We start from the raw sequence: 20,126 nt of genomic DNA on the forward strand, positions 1-20,126 counted from the left end.
TAATGACACATGTCATCTTATTATTTGGTGTTCTCTAGTCAGTGGTTCTCAAAGTCATGTCCAGGGGGTCCACACAACACAACAAATAGTTTAAACTACAGTATTTTCCGGACTATAAGGCGCACCGGACTATAAGGCGCACTGTCAATGAATGGTCTATTTTCAAACTGTTTTCATATATAAGGCGCACCGGACTATAAGGCGCACATAATAGACGCTACCATTGTGTTATGCATCCAACAGATGGAGCTGTGCTAAAGGGAATGTCAATGTCAATGAATGATCCATATATAAGGCGCACTGGACTATAAGGTGCACTGTAGTTTTTTGAGAAAATTAAAGGCTTTTAAGTGCGCCTTATAGTACAAAATATGGTACTTAAAGGGAAACTAGGTAACTTTAAGAATATTTTTATATATATCTATTTACATTTTTTAGCAGTCATTTCCCATTATCAGTCACTATATTATTGTGCGGGGGTGTTTCCTTGCAGAAAGACGCATCCCCCTGGCTGTATTGTGGTTCTGTTCCACTGTTTATGTTGACATTCATCCCTTGGAGGGAGGTTTTTGTCAGGGGGAGCTCAGCCAGAGCTCTTAAATTGCTCCCTTTGAACTTCAAAGGGTGTTGTGCACTGAGGTAATTGATTGGGCCATAAAAGTGTCAAGGGCTCGTTAGTGGTCTCTCTTATCAAGGAAAGCATCAAAGACAACTACCTGTTTGATGCCTGTCATAGAGGGGAGGGGGAGGGGGGGATGTGTTTGTATACACAGACTTGCCTAGTTCCCCTTTAAGCCTTATTTTATTTTTCAGCTCTTTTTGGAAAACGACGACAAATGTCGACAAAATCTTCTCCTATTGGGGGGTCCCTGGCACAAACTCTTTTCAGATGGGGGTCCGTGGCCAAATACACATAAATATATATATATATATAAATTTGGTTTGAGAACCACTGGTCTAAAGTACCGCGAGGACAAACACTGACAGGACATGTTGCTTTATGAGGTTTATGAGGTTATAGTTATATCAGCTGTTTAGCTGATGGTCCGTTACGGGGCGCCCCCAAGGGGCCGCCGGAGGCGTTGAGTTTGTGGGACAGCTCTTCCTTGTTGCCTCCTCCTGCCCACCCTGCTTTTATGTACACGCGCACACACACACACACACACACACACACACACACACACACACACTCAATCAATCGTGACACTATGCTCAAGCACAAGAAGGGCACATGTTAAAACGACACACATGCATGCATGCACGCTGACACACATCTCCGTGGGGACAGTGGGACCACCCACCCATGGGCCCACCCATTCCCACCCTGTGAATAGAAATCTACTACAAGTGCATGATGGGAGAATTAAAAAAGAATAATAATAATAATAATAATGTGCCAGCACGCGTCTCTTCGATGTTAACGTTTTTTCTTTTTCTTTTCTTTGTTTCTTGTTTTTAAAAAGATATTGATAAAAAAAAAAAAGTGTTAAATTTTATTTTTGGAAAGGCTTGTGACTACATCATGTTGTAAGTATAATTATGAATGTAGCGTGTGCACACGGAATAACGCATGAGAGATTTATTTTGTACTGACGATGGGTTTTTCTTATGGTTCCTTGATGGTTCTTTACCTTTGGGGGTGGAGCGGAACTGGAATGGAATGCAGCCTGCCTGCTTTGGTTGATCTGCTTCCTATTAAAAAGGACATTTGTGTCACTAAACTGTCTGGAATGCGTCCTCCATTGCTTTTCACTAGGTCTAGGAGGCAATTACATCACTGCCGCTAGAGAGAGCTATCCCTCTGGGTCATGAAGTCATTTAGAACGGGCTAATACTGATATTTTCACAAATTGGTACCACCCAAGGTGACCATACGTTTTTTACATTTTTGTCTTCCTACATGTCTCTAGTTTACGTTTTGGTATGATAACCCTTTCTGAGAAGTAGCTTAATTGATGTTATCACCCGCTAGTCGGTGTCCCATTAACTTTACTTGGTAGGCTATACAGGGGAAAAAAAGGGAAAAAATAATCTGCTTTAAGTATGAGGGATCAAACTAAGGGTTTTTCATGATTCTGAATCCATTGCAAGCATCTGTTTTGCACGAAAAACATTCCTTGCGCTAAAAACGACGGTTTAGTGGTTTGAAAAAGGGAAGAAAAGTGATGAGTCATCACTTTTCACACGTTTGAGGGGGCCGTTTTAGCCCAAGGAATGTTTTTTGTTCAAAAAAGAAAAAACTCAGAAAGGGTTATCATACCAAAATATAAACTAGAGTCATGTACAAAGAAGAAAATCCAAAAAATGTACGGTCACCTTGGGTGGTACCAAAATTTGTATTAGCCCCTGTACTAATTAGGTGTAGGAGGCAATTACATCACTGCCGCTAGAGGGCGCTATCCCTCTGGGTCAAGAAGTCATTGCAACCGTAGGTCGCGGTTTATTATGAAAACCGTCACATCATGTCTCCGTCCGTGTACCACTTGGTTTGACGCTCTGGCATCACTGTGATGTCAGGGGAACCACACTAATATAATCCCTTTTATGCCCATATATGGAGATCCCTGATGTCATCAATTTTAAGCCCATATCTAACAGGACTTCATATGGGAAAGCCCATGTATGGAGGACACATCGGCCACATAACAGAACCTATATATGGCCAAGACAGTATGTGGCTGGTTCTACAGACAGGGATCTCCATATATGGGCATAAAAGGGATTGTATGTATGATGTCAGAAGACGTCATATAACGAATAACTGAGTAAGCATGTTTGGGGTCTCACAGCATATTTCCATTTACATGGATCTCCATATATGGTTATCAGGGGTATATGGTCAACTGGTTCGATATACAGTACATCACTGGCCAGATGGCCAAGACCTGGCGTGACCTTTTACTAGTCTTTTTGTATTGGATTTCTCATCATATAAGAACTGTGTTCCAAAAATAAACACGCCTGATGATTCTTATCATGATTATTATTAGAAACATGTTGAATCAGTTCTAAAAGGAGCTGGCTAAACAGACTGTGATGTTTACAGACAGCTCTCTTTTTTTCCCGCTGGTGGGGGGCAAAAGCAATATGTAATATAACATAATATGTAATATATTACTCTTGATTCCAAGTAATAAGAATATAATATTACTTAATACTCTCCTGAGTAATATAGCCCAATACTGGTCATAATACCTGACAACATCGCCAGTAATGGAGATTTGCCTATGGGAATTCCAATAGAAAAAACACAATGCCATGACCCAGGGTTATTGAGTGAGGTCAGGACTTTGTTACTCTTTTGTCACCAGCTGTAATGACCTTATTTGTGGCATCACTGTAGAGAAGACAATATCACTGGTGTTCAACCTACAGGTTGGGAAAAGCATTTTCAATCAAACAATCCACAATTCAAGTTGCACAAAGATCAGCGGCTATCGAGTGATATATCCCAGGCTGATATAGCACCTACTAGGGGTGTAACGATATAGTAACTGCATCGAAATGTAATTTTTAATTAAAAAAAATGAAGTATATTGAAATGAAAACAGCTAAAATCGAATCGTATCATTTGATTTTGTATAGTATTGAATCGGTAGTGCAAATAATCGATTGTACCGATACTATCTACTTGTGCATTATATTTAGCATTTTTAAGAAGACATTTTTAAAAAGAGGGGTTTCATTCGTTTTCCTTTCCATATAGCTACACTGGTCGATCGATAAATGTGTGCTCATGTCAAGGTGCAGGTTTGTCCATATGTGTTCAAATACAATGTCCATGTATTTGCCAGATAATCACTGTGTTTACTTATTTATATCCATTATACATTGTTCCCTTAAAAACCTGCACTATCCACACTTTTCACATAGATTTAATGTCTTTGCTAAATAGTTACTATATTGATTTTAAATCATTGAATCGAATCGTATCGTATGGCCATGAATGAACCAATATCGTCCATGTATCGTATCGTCAACCATGTATCGTGATATGTATCGAATCGCTATTAAAATGTATCGTTACGCCCCTAGCACCTAAAATTGAAGTTGCACAAAGACTTAACACCTTTTCAACAGACCTCTCTGCTGAGTTACTTTACTCCACAGAAAGAGACAATTTTCGTCCGTACAAGCTTGTAGATCAGCTATTTTTCTTAATACATTTAATAGCTTTATTTCTTTAAAAGGGTCCCCAGTAAAACCATCATTTTAACCACTTTAAGATTTTTACGACTGTTTTTTCTGAATAGTATGCTACTGTGTTTTATTTGTCTGTCACTCAATGTTATATGAGTTTAAAAAAGAAGGGGGACCCCAATTGGAGCAAGCCCAAAAGCCTTCTTGAGGTGTTTATCCTTTTAGTTGACCTGGTAGTGAACTACTGTCATTAAACTAGTCTGTAGGCCTACTTTTTCCTGTGCGCAAACTATCGATACAGTCTTCAATCAATCAATACATACATAAATTGCAACATGTTGTGAGCTTAAAGCTTGATTCAGCTATCTGTTTTAAATGTATTATTATTCTTTTGACCACCACACCATTTAGTTTTAATCCTATTTTAGTCACCTGAAAACATAGTATTTTCTAGTCTAAATATAAAAATCTTTGTCTTTTAGTCTTAATTCTTAATTATGAATTAAATGAACAATGCTCATGATCTCATGCTGACAGAGTCACATGCCTTGTTATTGTTTGTTATATCGTCATCAATAAGTGAAGTGAGACTCATTGCAAAATACTTTTCCAAACATTGTACTTTTACTCCACTACAAAATTATTTGACTTTAGTTTACTAGTTACTTTTGTACTTAAAGTTCATTTTGATACCAATACTTTTGTACTTTCACTCAAGTAGTACATTTTGAATTCTAGACTCTTGTAACATACAGTAGTATTTCTACGTCGCAGTATTGATACTTTTACTCAAGTAAAGAATGTGAGTACTGTTTCCACCACCGCTGGATGTAAGGTCAAATGTGAACAGCAGGGTGTCATTTGGGCCTTCCCCTGATGACCCACATGACGCCCTGACCTGGTCACCCTCTGTTAAAATGTCCCTCTTTACGCAACACAGGCGGTTGTGATCCCATAGCCCAGGGACGTCAAACTCAAATACACAGAGGGCCAAAGTTTATATAGAAAATGGTACTGGATGGGTTCAATGTTTATTTAAAACGTATTGAAATGATTGCACAAATTGAACCTGGACCTAACACAGCCTATATTATTGCATTAATCATTACAATAATTAAGTAAAACATAAGATCATAAAATCAGTTGCAATTATCTTCTTATGGCTCTGTCAGTAATTTCAAGTGAAAACAGCAAAAAATACAATTTCCTTCAAAAATCAATGCATTATTAAAGCTCAGTTTGCTGCTCTGTGATCCTCACCAATCACTGATTTCATACAGTAAAATGAGAAGGTAAATAAAATCCACACAGAAGACACACATGCCCTATACATCCGTGAACATGTACAGTATAGGCTACTCTGCCTCCCACCTGGCTTGAAAACCCCTGTTTTTTTGGGGAGAGGGCCGGGGGTCCTCTACATGCGTCAATGCACTCGCAGTGCATGTGACACAAGCTTGCAGTTTGGCAATTTGTTTATTGTTTCTTTGCATGACACAATACAACTAAGTATAAAGTAGGACAGTGATTAATTTAGTCAATTATTAAAAGATTGCTCTGGAAAATACATATTATATAAGAAACATGCTTGATTATTAGATTCATTGAAAAAGTACTTCAAAGAATAATCACAGACATAATTGCAGCCATAAAACTGCATGTGTTCTATTATGATCAATGTTAATTTTTACCAAAAAATACATCCTTTGAATAACTCACAACTTAGTTTTAGTCATCTGCAATTGTTTACGTTCTTAGTCTAGTTTAAATATCAAAATCTTTATCTTTTAGTCTTTTCGATGAAATTAGCACATGCTCATGATCACATGCTGACAGAGTCACACGCCTTGTTGATGTTTGTTATTTCATCATCCATAAATGAAGTGAGACTCATTGCAAAGTGTGAGTGTGTGGGGGGTCCGCCCAAAATAAGGGATGTTGGAGGAGCGTCAGCATGGTGTTTATATAGAGGTGTCTCTGGCTGTAGCTTCACATCTCAGCCTCTCATTGACAGTGTGTGTGTGAGAGAGAGACAGTGTGTGTCTGTGTGTGAGAGAGAGAGAGACACAGTGTGTGTGTCTGTGTGAGAGAGACATTGAGTGTTGCAGGTCTACGTGTGTGAAGCAGCCCAAGGGAAAGCATGAAGACCATCATGATGTTGCTAAGCCTACTGGCACTGAGCTGCCTGGCACAGAAGCCCCAGCCATGCAGTAAGTACAACAACACTGAATGGACTAACGGGCCTCACTGCACCAACAGGGTCTTTATATTCCAAGACTTATTTTCTTGTTCTTGTCCGTCTATTTCACTAAAACATAGCCTACTCACATGGGAAGTGTCATCGTTGTTCTTTGTCCATGACTAATACCAGCTCCTTTCTCTTCTCTTCTCTTCTCTTCTCTTCTCTTCTCTTCTCTTCTCTTCTCTTCTCTTCTCTTCTTTATATATTTTCGTTTATTTTTTTTGTGAAAGGAAGATATTTGCTTGCTGGTGGTTGGTCTTCTTTAGTATACTCTGGGACAATTCAGTTATACATTGCACAAAACTGTATAGTCTACTTTATGGTCCAGCTCATTGTTGTAGAAAACAAACACATTCTAAATACATCTTTATGTATATGCATTTCTTCTGTTTATTTTTTTTGCAATCAATCAATCAATCAATCAATCAATCAATTTCCCCATTTCTCACAGCAAGTCCACCTTTCCTGTCTGGATCCTTCATGGTGGTGAGTGTTTTTTTTTTTGTTTTTTTTTACAAAAGCAGCTCTAATTTCTGTCAGCAACAAGATGTGATCACAGCATTTGTAAAATAAAAAATATATATATTTTTGAAAATGAACCTGACTCAAATCAAACTTTGCCTCTCCCTCTCAGCCCATCGGGAATGAGAAGATATTTGCAAACTACTGGTACGATACAGTGGGACAGCGTATCCGCATCAAGAGCGGCTTCAGCGTGAACGTCACCAACGATGTTCTTGTACTGTACAAAGAGGTGAGTGTAGTATAGCAGTAAAAGTGCCAGTGTAAATTGATTGATTGATTGAGTATTTTTATTTGTACAGTTAAACACCCTGCCTAAAAGGAGCATCCCAAATAAGTTCTTTTTTATGTCTGAAGTCCTTGGTATTCAATTCATGGACATAACTAAAAAAACATTCAAAAGTCATCGCAGTTATAGAAACACTATATGTACAGGGTAGGGGAAACAAGGGGGTGGGGCTAAGGTAAGAGGGGAGGTGCTCACTTGTCGCAATCTATGGACGAAATGATAACTACCTCCGCCTCTGGCCTCCTGAAAGGTGAGTTTTCAGGGCAGTTTTGAAGGATGCCAGCGAGCTACATGTTTTAAGGGAAATAGTCAAGGAATTCCACACCTGGGTGGCAGAAAAGTGGGCTGCAAAATCGTGGAATAGAAATTATACGAAAACATACAAATAAAATGATGACACATATATGTATATGGCACATTAGGAGTCCAGCACAGTGGTTCTCAATACAACTCTGAGAGAGTACAAATGGAACCAAATGTTCTATTTGGACACCTTCAGCGTTACAGACCTGTAATGGTCCATTTGGAACACCTTCAAGGAACCCCGAAGGTCCCTCAGTGGGTTCACTTTGAGGACCACAGCACTAGTAGTATACATTTAGGGCTATAGTATATTTGTACGTCCATGGCAAAAATATAATTTTGACAAACATGTCCACCACCAGCTGGCATGGTGATGATGCACCATAATACAACAGTGGGTAGAACAAGTGGCACCACTGTGAGTCTGGACCCAAATGAGGCCAAAAATAACTCTAAATGCCGTCCCTCAGCACATCCTGTATCGGATCGACGAGTCAAAGTGTCAGTGCACCATGGAGCCGCTGAAGGATGACTTCAATCCCGTGGTGGTGCCAAAGGACGCTTCCTTCCAGGGCCAGTATGTCCTGGGCAGCTCCTCTGGACCTGGCATGGGTGTGGTGGTGGACTCCTGGGGAGGAACGGATCCCAGCAGCAAAGGTTAGACGCCATGTGTGTTTTCACGTGTGGCCACAGACAGTACGTTTCCTTAAAGGGCCACTTCACCTCTGGGACAACCAGATCTTATTTTATTGTCGTTTGGGACACAATCCTGAGTTATTTTTTGTGTTCAATCTGTTTTTTTAGATATTTTAGTGTTTCAGCATGTACTAGTGATGCATTTTGCATCATCAGTGATGCGTTTTGAATCATATGATGCAAAACGCATCACTAGTACATGCTGAATTATAAGCCAATCAAATGAATTGTCTGTATAGCCTGACTGTATGACTACTTACTGTACTGGTCAGCTGTTGTTGGGGGGCGAGGGGCAGATTACACTGTGACATGAGCTTCAGACTGTTTCAGAACGTTTTCAGAGAAGCTCATGTCACAGTGTAATCTGCCCCTCAACCCCTTTAGGTGACAGTACCCCTTTAAGTTTGAGATGTACTTACTTGAGTATTTCCAATTTCCAACACTTTTACTTCTAAGAGACTGATGGGTTTTAGATTATATCCCATAATGGTTAAAGATTACTCCCACACAAGAAAGGAGACCACACCAGTGTAAGTCCGTTTTTTTCTCTTAGTTGTATTAAAAGAATAGTTCAGCGTACAGTACAGCAAGTCAATAGTTCACCCATAGTTGCTTTCTGCCCATACAAAACCTAATTTCACAGATATATGGAGTTACAGAATACATTAGTCACATTCTGATTGGACAATTATAACATAACAATGGATATCAGATGTATTCGTGTCTTGGGCCCAGTAGCTAGAAGGACAATGCCAGATATGGTTTGGCATTATCCAATGTGTTATCCAGTGTCCTGGGCAGTATGACCTGGAGTGGAGCACATCTTTTGATCAAAACAAAATAACCTTGACACTTTTAACACTGAAGGTGGTGTCTAACATTAAAATGTTATTTTATATTGATATCGATCAATCCTTATCGATCAGAGACTTGGACGGAGTAGTTTTTTTTTTAGCAATTTTATTATGAACATTAGTGAGGTCCTATTATATGAAGATAGGTTAAAAAGTGGCAAAGTCCTACTCTAAGTAAAAAAATAGAGTACTTTTTCCACCGCTGGGCTTGTATCAATTCTCCATATATATTTCTCTCTCTTTAATTTATTTTTTTATTTTTTCATAAATGAATGCTACAAGCATCACAACATGTAACAACCTGTTGTGATGCAACCGGTTGTGAGCTTGTAGAAAGGACATTGGAGCACAGTGTACTTTCTTGTTTCATTTCCCAAAAAGCAACGGTTTTGGATGTACAAGGTTATTGCACCGACAGTAACTAAATAAAATGTCAGGCACGGAAAAAACAAGGCAGAAAGACAGCAAACAAACTAAACACAAACAAATTAATGAATGAGTGCGTGCGTGCGTGCGTGCGTGCGTGCGTGCGTGCGTGCATGCGCGTGTGTGTCTCTGTCTGTCTGTCTGTCTATCTGTTTTTTTTTATCTGTCCCTACTACAGATGGCTACGAGATCACTGTTACTGACATTGGATGCATTCCAGTCTCTTATACCGCCTGCGCCTGGGGCCTGATGATCAAGTAAGTCTAGCGTGGTACATTGTGCCAACACTCGCTCCATATACTGTAACTCAGTGGTTCTCAAAGTGGGGTCTGGGGAGCCCCATCAGGAATCCTTGAAGAGGTTCCAGGGGGTCCCCGTGTTTGTGAGATTTTCTTAGATCTGCTATTTTCAAAAGAAATCGAAAGCATTTTTGAAATATTTGGAATATCTTTTAACAAATCAAATGGGCCACAAGCGCTATTCCAGGGACTCTGTGGGGTCCTTTAGTGGGGTCTAAATGGACCCATACAAGTCTGTAACTCTGACAGTGTACAAATGGAACCAAATTGACCTGTCAGACAATGTCAGTGTACAAATTGGAACCAAATTGACCTGTCAGACAATGTCAGAGTTAAGGGGATAGCTTGAAATGTAAAAGAAACACATATATTTTTTAAAGTGAAACTTCTGTCTCTCCAGGTTCTTCAACAACATCATTGAATCCGTGCCCCCCAAAGAGCTCGACGTTCCTGACTTCTGCCATCACGCCCCGATGATGAGAGGCAGGGGTGGGCGCCAGCCTCCGGCTGACTTCTTCAGTCTGGTCCTGAAGCAGAAGTGAACAACATCCACATCAGAGGCGTTGTAGTGCCCAAGTCTAAAACTCATGGCACTACTGCTTGCCAAAGAAATAGGAAGAAATAATTTCTTTGGTTACCACTTAAGCCCGTCTCTAAAAGTGAAAATAATTGATCTACAGGCTTGCCTAGCGACACGTCAAAAGCCTCTAGATCATACATGGGCAACTGGCAGCCCGGGGGCCACATGCGGCCCCCACCTTCACTTATTAATGAGGCCCACAGGTTATATTATCGGAATACTGATTTATTATTGATTTCATATTTAAGTTCATAACGGTAACATAAGTATAACTAAATGTATTTGAAATTAAATCAAAATGCTTAATTTCAGGATTCGAATGCAAAAATAACAAAAGATAATTCAGCATTCCACTTCAAAAGAAGCAAAAATAGCAGATCTACAAGCTCAAAACACGTTGCAGCGCGACGCGTTTTGAGCTTGTAGATCGGCAATTTTTGCTACTCTTACTGGAGACAAGAGATTTTTGCTCGACAGCAACAATATGCAATGTGGCCCCCTGGAGTGAGTGTGGAAATATAGTGGCCCTCTCTAACATCAAAGTTGCCCACGCCTGCTATAGATCAACTATTTTCACTATTTGTTTGGGGCCGAAACACAATTTATTTTTTTGAAAATGTTCACTTATAATCCCAAAATTTGGATGCCACGCTGAAACTGCTTAATATATTAATGATTGCATACTAATAAAAGGCTCATGAAAATCAGATTGATCTGCTAAAACAATACACAGTTGGAGACAATGTGCTGAAGCAACTGATGAATGAATGCTTGCTTGTCATGGAGGATGTGGTTGTCTGATATTGATGTGTTGTATTATTTAGATCAAATAAACGGTGAAGTCCCTAAAATCCACTACACGCTTTTGTTGTCTCCTCTTTGCAACAACACAACTTCCTATGCTGTACAAGAGTTAAGCTTCAGGTTTTGCAGATCCGTCATTGATTCATATGAACAATTTACATTTTTAGCCATTTAGTTCTTAATCCAGAGCGATTTACAATACACACGGACAGCACAAGATAATACATCAAATGCATAGAAATAGTAATCTAGGATTGTTGGTGAACCAAGAACCAGTCTAACAGTAGAATAACAATCAACATTGAAACTATACACTCTTTCAGATGCCAGGTCAACAATGACCTGGCAACTCTACATAACCTAATCTACACAATCTAAATGACATTTGAGCCTTTGTATAAGCCTGCAATATTGTCGGGTCTAGGGCAAGTAGCGCTGTGGGCTACGGTGGAGTGTGAACACTGAAGGTTATGCTGTACTTGAGTACGACTAGCATCACAGCTACCTTACAGGCCCTGGAAAGGCATCCTTCACTCTGTGCACCTTAGTCACTTGACCACAGTGTTTGCATTCAGAAACCCTGATTGCAATCAATAGCTTTTGTATTGAAGCATCTAGAGGAGATATAGTACATTTCTGACTGGGCTGGGCAGCAGTGTTCTCTATGGCAGATTTCTTCAGGTTTTAAGGTTAGACAGCCCAGTCTAAAACGTTCATCTCAATACGTGTATGTGGGTACTTAGAAAAGCACTATGAGATATTAATAAACTTCTGGTGTGCACTAATGTGCAATAGGTGTGCACAATTCATTAAAAAGACATTTATTTTATTACGTGAAAACTGTGGTTTTATCTTCTGAAACAATATTGTATCACCATATCACACACACACACACACACACACACACACACACACACACACACACACACACACACACACACACACACATGCACGCATGCTCGCGCACACACTCACAGTCAGTCACATATACACACTGTCAGCCCGGGGAATCCAAATGGCAACAACGGAACGGCACTTCTCTAACCTTTAGGCTGGCAGCTTGCCCAAAATCCAGACTTGTAATTAAGGTTTAATTAATGATGAACTCATACGCTACACAAATCTTTTCCGTGGTGAACTTGACCAAGGACGTTTTTTCCACAGTTCCACTTGTATGCCCAGAATGAGTGCTCCTAGGTGGTTAGAACTCGGAGGAGGGTCGGCCACCAGTGTCAGCTCTAGGTGATATTTTACACTTGTTTAAGTTCACCGTTAGTTACTGGTGAGGAATGGTCGCACATGGGTGCGCACATGGGTGCGCCCAGGCCGCGTGCACACATCGGCCTGGGTGACAGCAGACTGCTGGGCGAGCGCTGGCGCTTTGGCATGGGATCAACTTTGACCAACAAAATGCACAGACCTGCTGTTTAAGTTGGACAAAATGTGGCCATATTTCCCCAAATATGGAGATGACTGACATCTGACATCGTAGATGTTTGACGTCATAGACCACATGAGACTGACACAATATGTCCATATATGGGCACTCATGGGCTTAATATTGATGACATCAGGGATCTCTATCCACGAGTTTCCTACGCCCCATAGTGCATTGCGCAAACGTTTGCATCGATCTTCCGGCGCCGATTTACAAGCTCTCAACGGGTTGCATCTGCGACGCGACGTGAGCTTGTATGTCTGCTGTTAAACCCGGAAGTTTGGTCCGGATAGTCTCCAGTAAACTCCCGCGGAAACTTGTGGATATATGGGTATAAAAGGGTGAAAGAATTCATAAAAGGGACAACCCCAGAATTAATTTGCAAGTGTGACTATTGATGTCATCAGGGATATCAAAAATATGGGCATAAATGGGATTGTATGATGTCAGACAAGGACGGAATTCATTTTCAACAACATTGTGATGTCAGAACAGGTCAGCTATATCCTTCTGCTGATCTGGGATGAGGTGTCACACACTCACAGGTGTCACACACTCACAGGATCTGGAGGTTTTTATAGTAAATGCGACCTAGTTCGCAATAAGAATGCCTTTATGGCATGCTTGTGGCTGCATACTGTAGTAGAATGACCTCTGCCCTTACCTTTATGTGCCTTCACTGGAGCAATACATCCTTAAAGATCATCACCTTTGGTACTGCGGATCATAATATCCTAGGGTACAGACTGCTGTGATTTTTCTCTGCAGCCTTTGAATACTTAACATATGCTCCATTGTACAATGGTGTAATGTAAGCTCTCGTCTTGGATATGACTTGTGAGCTTGTAGATCTGCTATTTGTGGTGCACAACAACTCCATTGTATGACTGAAGTATAAGTTTGGCTTAAAATGGTTTCCTCTTATTGTGAATCTTTTGGTCTGAACAAGGCGCTCTAACCTTCTTGAGCATTGGATGGGTGACTGGTTCAAGTCATACCTTTTCAACAGAACTTTTATTGTAAGCCATGACACTCTAGGACGGTCCTCCATCTCAAAGCTGCATTGTGGGGTTCCTTGGGATTTGTTGCTTGGTTAAGTTTCTCATACTGCTGGATATCTTATAAAGAACACAACATAATTTCCCATTGTTAAGAAGGCACTCAGATCTCGAGATCTGTCTTTCGAAAGGGCTGCCTCTAAGACAGTCCGAGTCATCCACTGCTGTATTTATCACAACTTTCTAGAGTTAAATTATAAAGTTGGACCCTTCATTTGAAAATTCAGTTTGTCTCTGTAGTCAATATCCTATTCTCTCCTAAAGACCCATTTCATAAAGCTTTTTTGTGATTATTTTACTATTCTTGGTCACTCATTTCATTTCCTTTATCTCTTATGGTCTTTCACTGTTTTTCATTTTGCAAAGCAATTTGTAAACTTGTTAGAGAGGCTCTATTTTTTATTGTTAAAACGGTATTAAACAGAAACAGACAAAGAAATCAATTTAAAAACACAAGTTAAACCACAATACCCAAAGACATTTCAATGTAAAAGAAAAATATCGATGTCTTCAAAGACCCAGATTTTGGGTGTCTTGGTAATCACAAGAAGATACAAATATGTGGTAAAAAAAAAGTCTGTAATTTACCCAATACGTAAAATAATTCTACATACATTTACTTCTTTCCTTTTTTTTTACTGTAAAAACAAATAAGAAAATACCCAATGATATTCCTACTAAATACAGAAAATATTGACAAGACATGTATGTCTAGACTAGAGTATCAAGCATAGATGATATAGCCGATGATAAACGTCCAAGATTTGACCGTCCAAATGGATTGCTTCAGAAGCTAGCCAACATTCCTAACAACGCATGCAGAAGTCCCGATCAATAATGCGCCCCTGCCCCTGCTTCTTCCAGGAGCTGCAGAGCATCCAGGTGGGCAGGCAGGTCATCTGCCCCTCTCCTCCTGGTTGGCGAGGCGGGCACAACATCCTGAGACTGGAGCACAGCAGCAAGCAGGTCCTTGTAGAGACGCCTGCTGGTCTCCTTCAGCAACAGCAGCTCAGGGTCCGAGCCCTTCCTCAGCCTCTGCACCAGCCAGTGGACCAGGGTTCCCTTGTACAACCTGGTTGACAGTTTACAGTTTAGGCATTTAGCAGACGCTTTTAATCCAAAGCGACTTACAATAAGCAGGTAATACACATCACTATAATAAGCAAGCTAATATGTCAGAACATCAACAACAATATAACAAATGCATAGGAATATCAATCTAGAATAAACAATAACAAAGGTAGACCAATCAACATGCACCTAATCAGTAAAAAAACTTTTCTAAAAACCTATAAAAATGCTAACTAGCTTCATGTATGGTCATTGAGTGTTACAGTAGTGCTATGTATGGGTTTAGGTGGAGTCTGCAGAGGTGAGTCTTCAGTCCACGTCAATGGTCAATGGTCATCACCAGAAATGAAAGTTTAGACACCTCTTTGAAGTTGTGACACCCCATATGATGAAAACACAAATGGTGTCATTCTTTAGTGCTGGATTGTGCCGTACATTTTATAATTTGTGCTGGTATAATTTTCGAGATATTTTACACACCACCACTGTTCTCCTGCTATGTTCTACTAGCCTAGCACTGCTGCTCTACACCGCTTTGTGTGATCTTAGGTCAAAATCTGTAGGAACAGTGTCCAAAATCGGCCTGATGGTGGTGCTAAATGGGACAGATCCATGCTGATGATATGACCGTAGACATACTGTGTACCGCTTTGCGTGATTTTAGGGCAACATCTGTAGGAGCAGTGTCCAAAAATGTGTTTGAAAAAAATCGGCCTGATGGTGGCGCTAAATGGGACAGATCCATGTTGATGACATGAGTCTCAGTCTAGACATACCGTGTACCGATTTGCATGATTTTAGGGCAACATTTGTAGGAGCAGTGTCCAAAAATGTTGTGGTGGCGCTTAAAGAGGGCCATGTGAGAAATGACGTGATGTGACAGACAGACGGACTGACTGACAGCCGGTGGAGGCTGAGTGTAACAACTGGTCCTGTAAGGATGCCTTACCATGCAATGTGGGGCTCTTGTAGAGGAACACATAGCAGCTGGTTGAGATGAATGCTGTCTTTAAAACAGACCTGCCATTGGTTGTAGGCATGGGTTACGTTGAAGTCCTGTTTCGGCTGTACGGGAATGTCCATTTGCATCTCTCCCGTCACATCTACACACACACACACACACACACACACACACACACACACACACACACACACACACACACACACACACACACACACACACACACAGGTCCACACGCACACACACACACACACACACACACACACACACACACACACACACACACACACACAGGTCCACACACGGGTCCACACACACACACACACACACACACACACACACACACACACACACACACACACACACACACACACACACACACACACACACACACACACACACAGGTCCACACACACAGGTCCACACACACACACACACACACACACACACACACACACACACACACACACACACACACACACACACACACACACACACACACACACACACACACACACACACACACTCCTCTAAGTTATATTAATGACATAGTTCAATATTGAAAATGGGTGGTCTTCCCCTTTAATGTCATCATTATTAACATAAATTGTGTCATGGAAATTGTGCTACAGGTAGGCCTATATCATATCATGGAATAGTTATTGTATTAAAGTGATTAACAGAAATGTAAGCAGTTTTGCATGTTTTTGTATTTATGCATGTAGTTCTCTTGTTGTCCTGAGCAGTCCTACCTGGTTGTCTTTGATTTCTCCAGCCACCATCCCAAGCAGCAGAGCCTGAAGGACCTTCTCATCGGGGCGAGGACTGCTGTGCTGCAACCAGTAGCAGGTGACAGCCACTGGAAGGCGCAGGTTGGCTGGCACTCCCTTCAAAGTGTGGTGGCTCACCCCAAGAGTCTCCAAAAATACCCGCTCACCAACGGAACGCTCAGCCTGTTGAGGACAACGTTGTTTTTTTACAACAAGGGTTCATATTTTAGATTGTCATTAGAGAAAAGAAAAGATGAGTGTTAAAATGTTTTCATTTACTTCTTTCTATTGTTTTAGTGATTTTAACGATTTAGATTTGCATGCATGCACCCAGAATATAGGCCTGTTTTACATTTCTCACCTGAGCAACCAGGCAGCTGTATAGGCTCGATTAGCTCGGTGGTAAAACAATGAATAAATAACAATAAATCATTATCAATAAATAGAGTAGAGCAGTCTTAATTATTTTTGTTAGTTTGAGTTTGGCTAACTAGGCCTACTGAATAATAACACTGGTAAACAGTTAAACGCACAATTTGTTGCATGTGCACATAATATGTGCATTTGAAACAAAAATTGTTGAAATACCTAAGGCATGTATAAGGCAGAGTGCAGTAACTACGTACACGAATTTCACAAAAAAATTGGTTTAAAAGTGTTACAGCTGATCAGCCAAATGAGATATAGGCATATAAGTGATATTAAACTGATTGTATATCTGTTCTTGAGGTAAATGTTCATCCCCCAATATCATGAAGAAAATTTGACATTTGGGTGACACAAATAAGTCGGTGTGTCCGAAAACGTAGTTACTGCACTCTGCTGTTAAAATGGACATCTTACCTGACGCAGCAAGTCTATTTTCATGTGTTTCCCAACTCCATGGACGATTGGTTGGACCATGACCCTGGCCAGCTGTGTTCCCTCTCTGTCCCACTCCTCCACTCTGGTTCCTGTCCCACTGCCTAACAGCAGCCCGTACGTGACCTCTCGGATGGGCCGAGAAGTGATGTTGGCGCTGGGCAGGTGGGCGAGGTCCACCTGGCAAGGCTGGACCCGTCGTCTGACCAGCAACACTTTCCGAAAGTCGGAGGTCAACCGACCCTGGGTCAAAGGAAGGCGAGCCCAGTCGGGGACTGTGCCCACATCCGCTGGTTCGAGATCCGGCGCTGAGCCGTCCTTGAAGAACCGGGGAAGGCCGGTTGGAGGGAACTGGTACTCCTTCATTCCCAGAGTCAAGGCCTGCAGGACCTCAGCCTGTCTTTGTCTGCTCGAGCCACCCATTAGCCCCAGCACCGCCTTCATAGCATCCTCTGGACTCTGAAAGTCCTTCAGCCATCGCACTATCCCGTCAAATCGGCTCCCCTCTCTGCTGTATTCAGACCAGCGTAATGACAGGCCCATTTCATGCAGCTTGACACAGTCGTTGCCGGCCAGCGCAGCCATGAGAGGCAGGAGTTGGAGTTTAATATTGAAATAGACGCAGAAGCTGGATGTGGCGTAGTGTTTGCAGGGAATGTAGCTCTGTCTCCCGCGCTGTGACACTGCGTCCCACTTGAAGTGCGAGATGGGCAGGAAACCCCCGGGAAGGTCAAAGACATAGAAGTCACTGTCGTTGCTCAATACCGGGCACCGCCACTCTCTAGCCAAGGAGGCGATTTGGCTGTCAGCCTCTCCATAGCACTGTGCGAACGGCACCTTCAGGTTGGTCAGTGTCTGTTTGAGCACCAACTCAACCAGGGTTGGCAGGACTTCAGCCTCACCACCCATAGCGGCACTCTGGGCCCTCCTGATCCTGTCTTCAGCTCGTTTCATCAGGGTGTCATATCTTTTCTCGGAGCAGTCTGACCCATCCAGAACTACATAAGGTTCAATCCCACAGCCTCTCAGAGCCTTGACAAATTTTATAATAAGGTCCTCAAAGGCATCATACTCTCCACCGTGGTTCTGTTCCAAGCCTAAATAGAGCAAATTATACAAGTTACAGCCATCAATAACAAGCTTAGCGTTTCTGAATTCTCTATCTCTTAAAATCTGACTGTTGTTCTTGATAAAGGTAAACAAGCCCTTCACCCCCATCGTGAGTTCTGCTTCTGTGGCTTTGTGATACTGGGGAACAAGAGTCACACAGTTTTCTTCTCCTTAAGTTTCATTTTCCATACTGACGTCAGTCACGTCACCAACGACCAACCAACCAATACAATTACGGCCATATGACATGACCGTCCACCTCAAACCTTGCTTCTAGCGACGTAGACAAAGTAAACAAACGTTCAAATTTCAAAAAATGTAAAGTGCTTAACCAAGACAAATTTGTGTCAGGATACATGCCTCTCAACCAGAATTACATGCCGCTCGCATATTGTTTGATAAAAAGCCTTTTTATCCGATCGTTCTCCTGTTCCTGTTTTTCCCCAGAGCCCTCTATTGGCGAGTCACCGCAGTCGCTTCATCTCCGTTGGTTATGTAATTACAATATTGCTAAGCTACCGGTTAAACTATCTAAATTTTCAGTCAACTTTTATTGTCCTGGTGGAGGATGTTGTAGGCTACTCACACTCTAACCATATTTTATTTGGAACAATCAAGATATTAGATTTTAAAAACAAGTCTTTAAGAAAATCAGGAAATTGAAGAAAGTCGGTTTTTTTTTAATTCCTACTGAAAATCAGATTATATCCTACCATATACCTAGACCTAGGAGGTTATTTATCTGCTCCTACAGGTAGAAACTGTAGGCTATTCTTAGTTTAAGTCCTCATGATTTATATATCGGCAATATGTCCATGAGTGATAAATCCACTAATCAATGTGTTAGGAGTATTATTCAAAGAGATAGTTTCTAAACCCAAAGCAGTTATTGGAATAATGACATAGATGAGAAGAGGGACTTAACAAGAAAATGTCCCTCCTGTTACAAACAAGCTACAAGAGGTTACTTTTAAAGTAATGCATAGATGTTATCCTGTCAAGGCCAATATGTCAAATAGCTATGACATAGACATACTCTGCGCTTTTTGTGGAAATGCTGATGAAACTTTATCTCACCTTTTTTGGGACTGCACTTACTCATGTCTTTTGGATTGATCTCAATCATTTTATACATTCCAAAATTGACTCCTCTCTAGGATTAAATATTCAACAAATATTATTTGGTTTTTCAAATGATGAAATAAATATAGACAAAATGTACAACCTTCTCTTAATTCTTGCTAAATATCATATTCAATAGGAGCTGACGGGCCCCTTTCTATACAGTGCTTTAACGGTTAAATCATAGGTTAAAGTTTAACCTATGATCATAGGTTAAAGTTTAACCTATGATGACTCTGGCTCTTCTTAGAACAGGCCTATACTGCCACCATGTGGTCGATTTGTAAAAAAGGCATCTTCCAAACTGGCCAGAAAGAAAGACAGACAAGTGGGTTATTGTTTTACAGTAAAAAAATGAAACAAAAGAACAAAAACAAAAAGATTTTATTAAAGAAGCATAAAAAATAAAACTCTTGATACATATCTCATAACCGTCAAGTCAGCTGAAATTATACCATTATACAATTTTTTTCCGGCTCACGGTTAAAAGGTCCATAAACTTTCAAATAAAATATATTTCAATTTTAAAATTTCTTCAATAAGTTTTTTCTCATTTTGTTATAAATTGCTTATATGTTGT

At 40.8% G+C, this 20,126-nt stretch overlaps 2 protein-coding genes across 2 annotated transcripts; one reads left to right on the forward strand and one right to left on the reverse strand.

Moving 5' to 3' along the window:
• Positions 1-6,154: 6,154 nt before the first annotated feature.
• LOC308286133 (ependymin-like) lies at positions 6,155-11,206 on the forward strand. The gene is made up of 6 exons (XM_080727090.1): positions 6,155-6,350; positions 6,834-6,868; positions 7,017-7,136; positions 7,967-8,153; positions 9,651-9,729; positions 10,172-11,206. The coding sequence occupies exons 1-6, from the start codon at positions 6,281-6,283 to the stop codon at positions 10,311-10,313; spliced, it is 633 nt and encodes a 210-aa protein (XP_080583216.1). The 5' UTR covers positions 6,155-6,280; the 3' UTR covers positions 10,314-11,206.
• Positions 11,207-14,482: 3,276 nt separating this feature from the next.
• Positions 14,483-18,532, reverse strand: LOC308284784 (single-strand DNA endonuclease ASTE1-like; the record flags this gene model as incomplete). The annotated part of the gene is made up of 4 exons (XM_080725510.1): positions 14,483-14,723; positions 15,672-15,742; positions 16,436-16,636; positions 17,297-18,532. The coding sequence occupies 4 exons, from the start codon at positions 18,530-18,532 to the stop codon at positions 14,483-14,485; spliced, it is 1,749 nt and encodes a 582-aa protein (XP_080581636.1).
• Between the last annotated feature and the right edge of the window lie 1,594 nt (positions 18,533-20,126).

The sequence above is a fragment of the Nannobrachium achirus genome, assembly GCF_963921795.1.
Source record: "Nannobrachium achirus genome assembly, chromosome: 5".
Taxonomy (NCBI): domain Eukaryota; kingdom Metazoa; phylum Chordata; class Actinopteri; order Myctophiformes; family Myctophidae; genus Nannobrachium; species Nannobrachium achirus.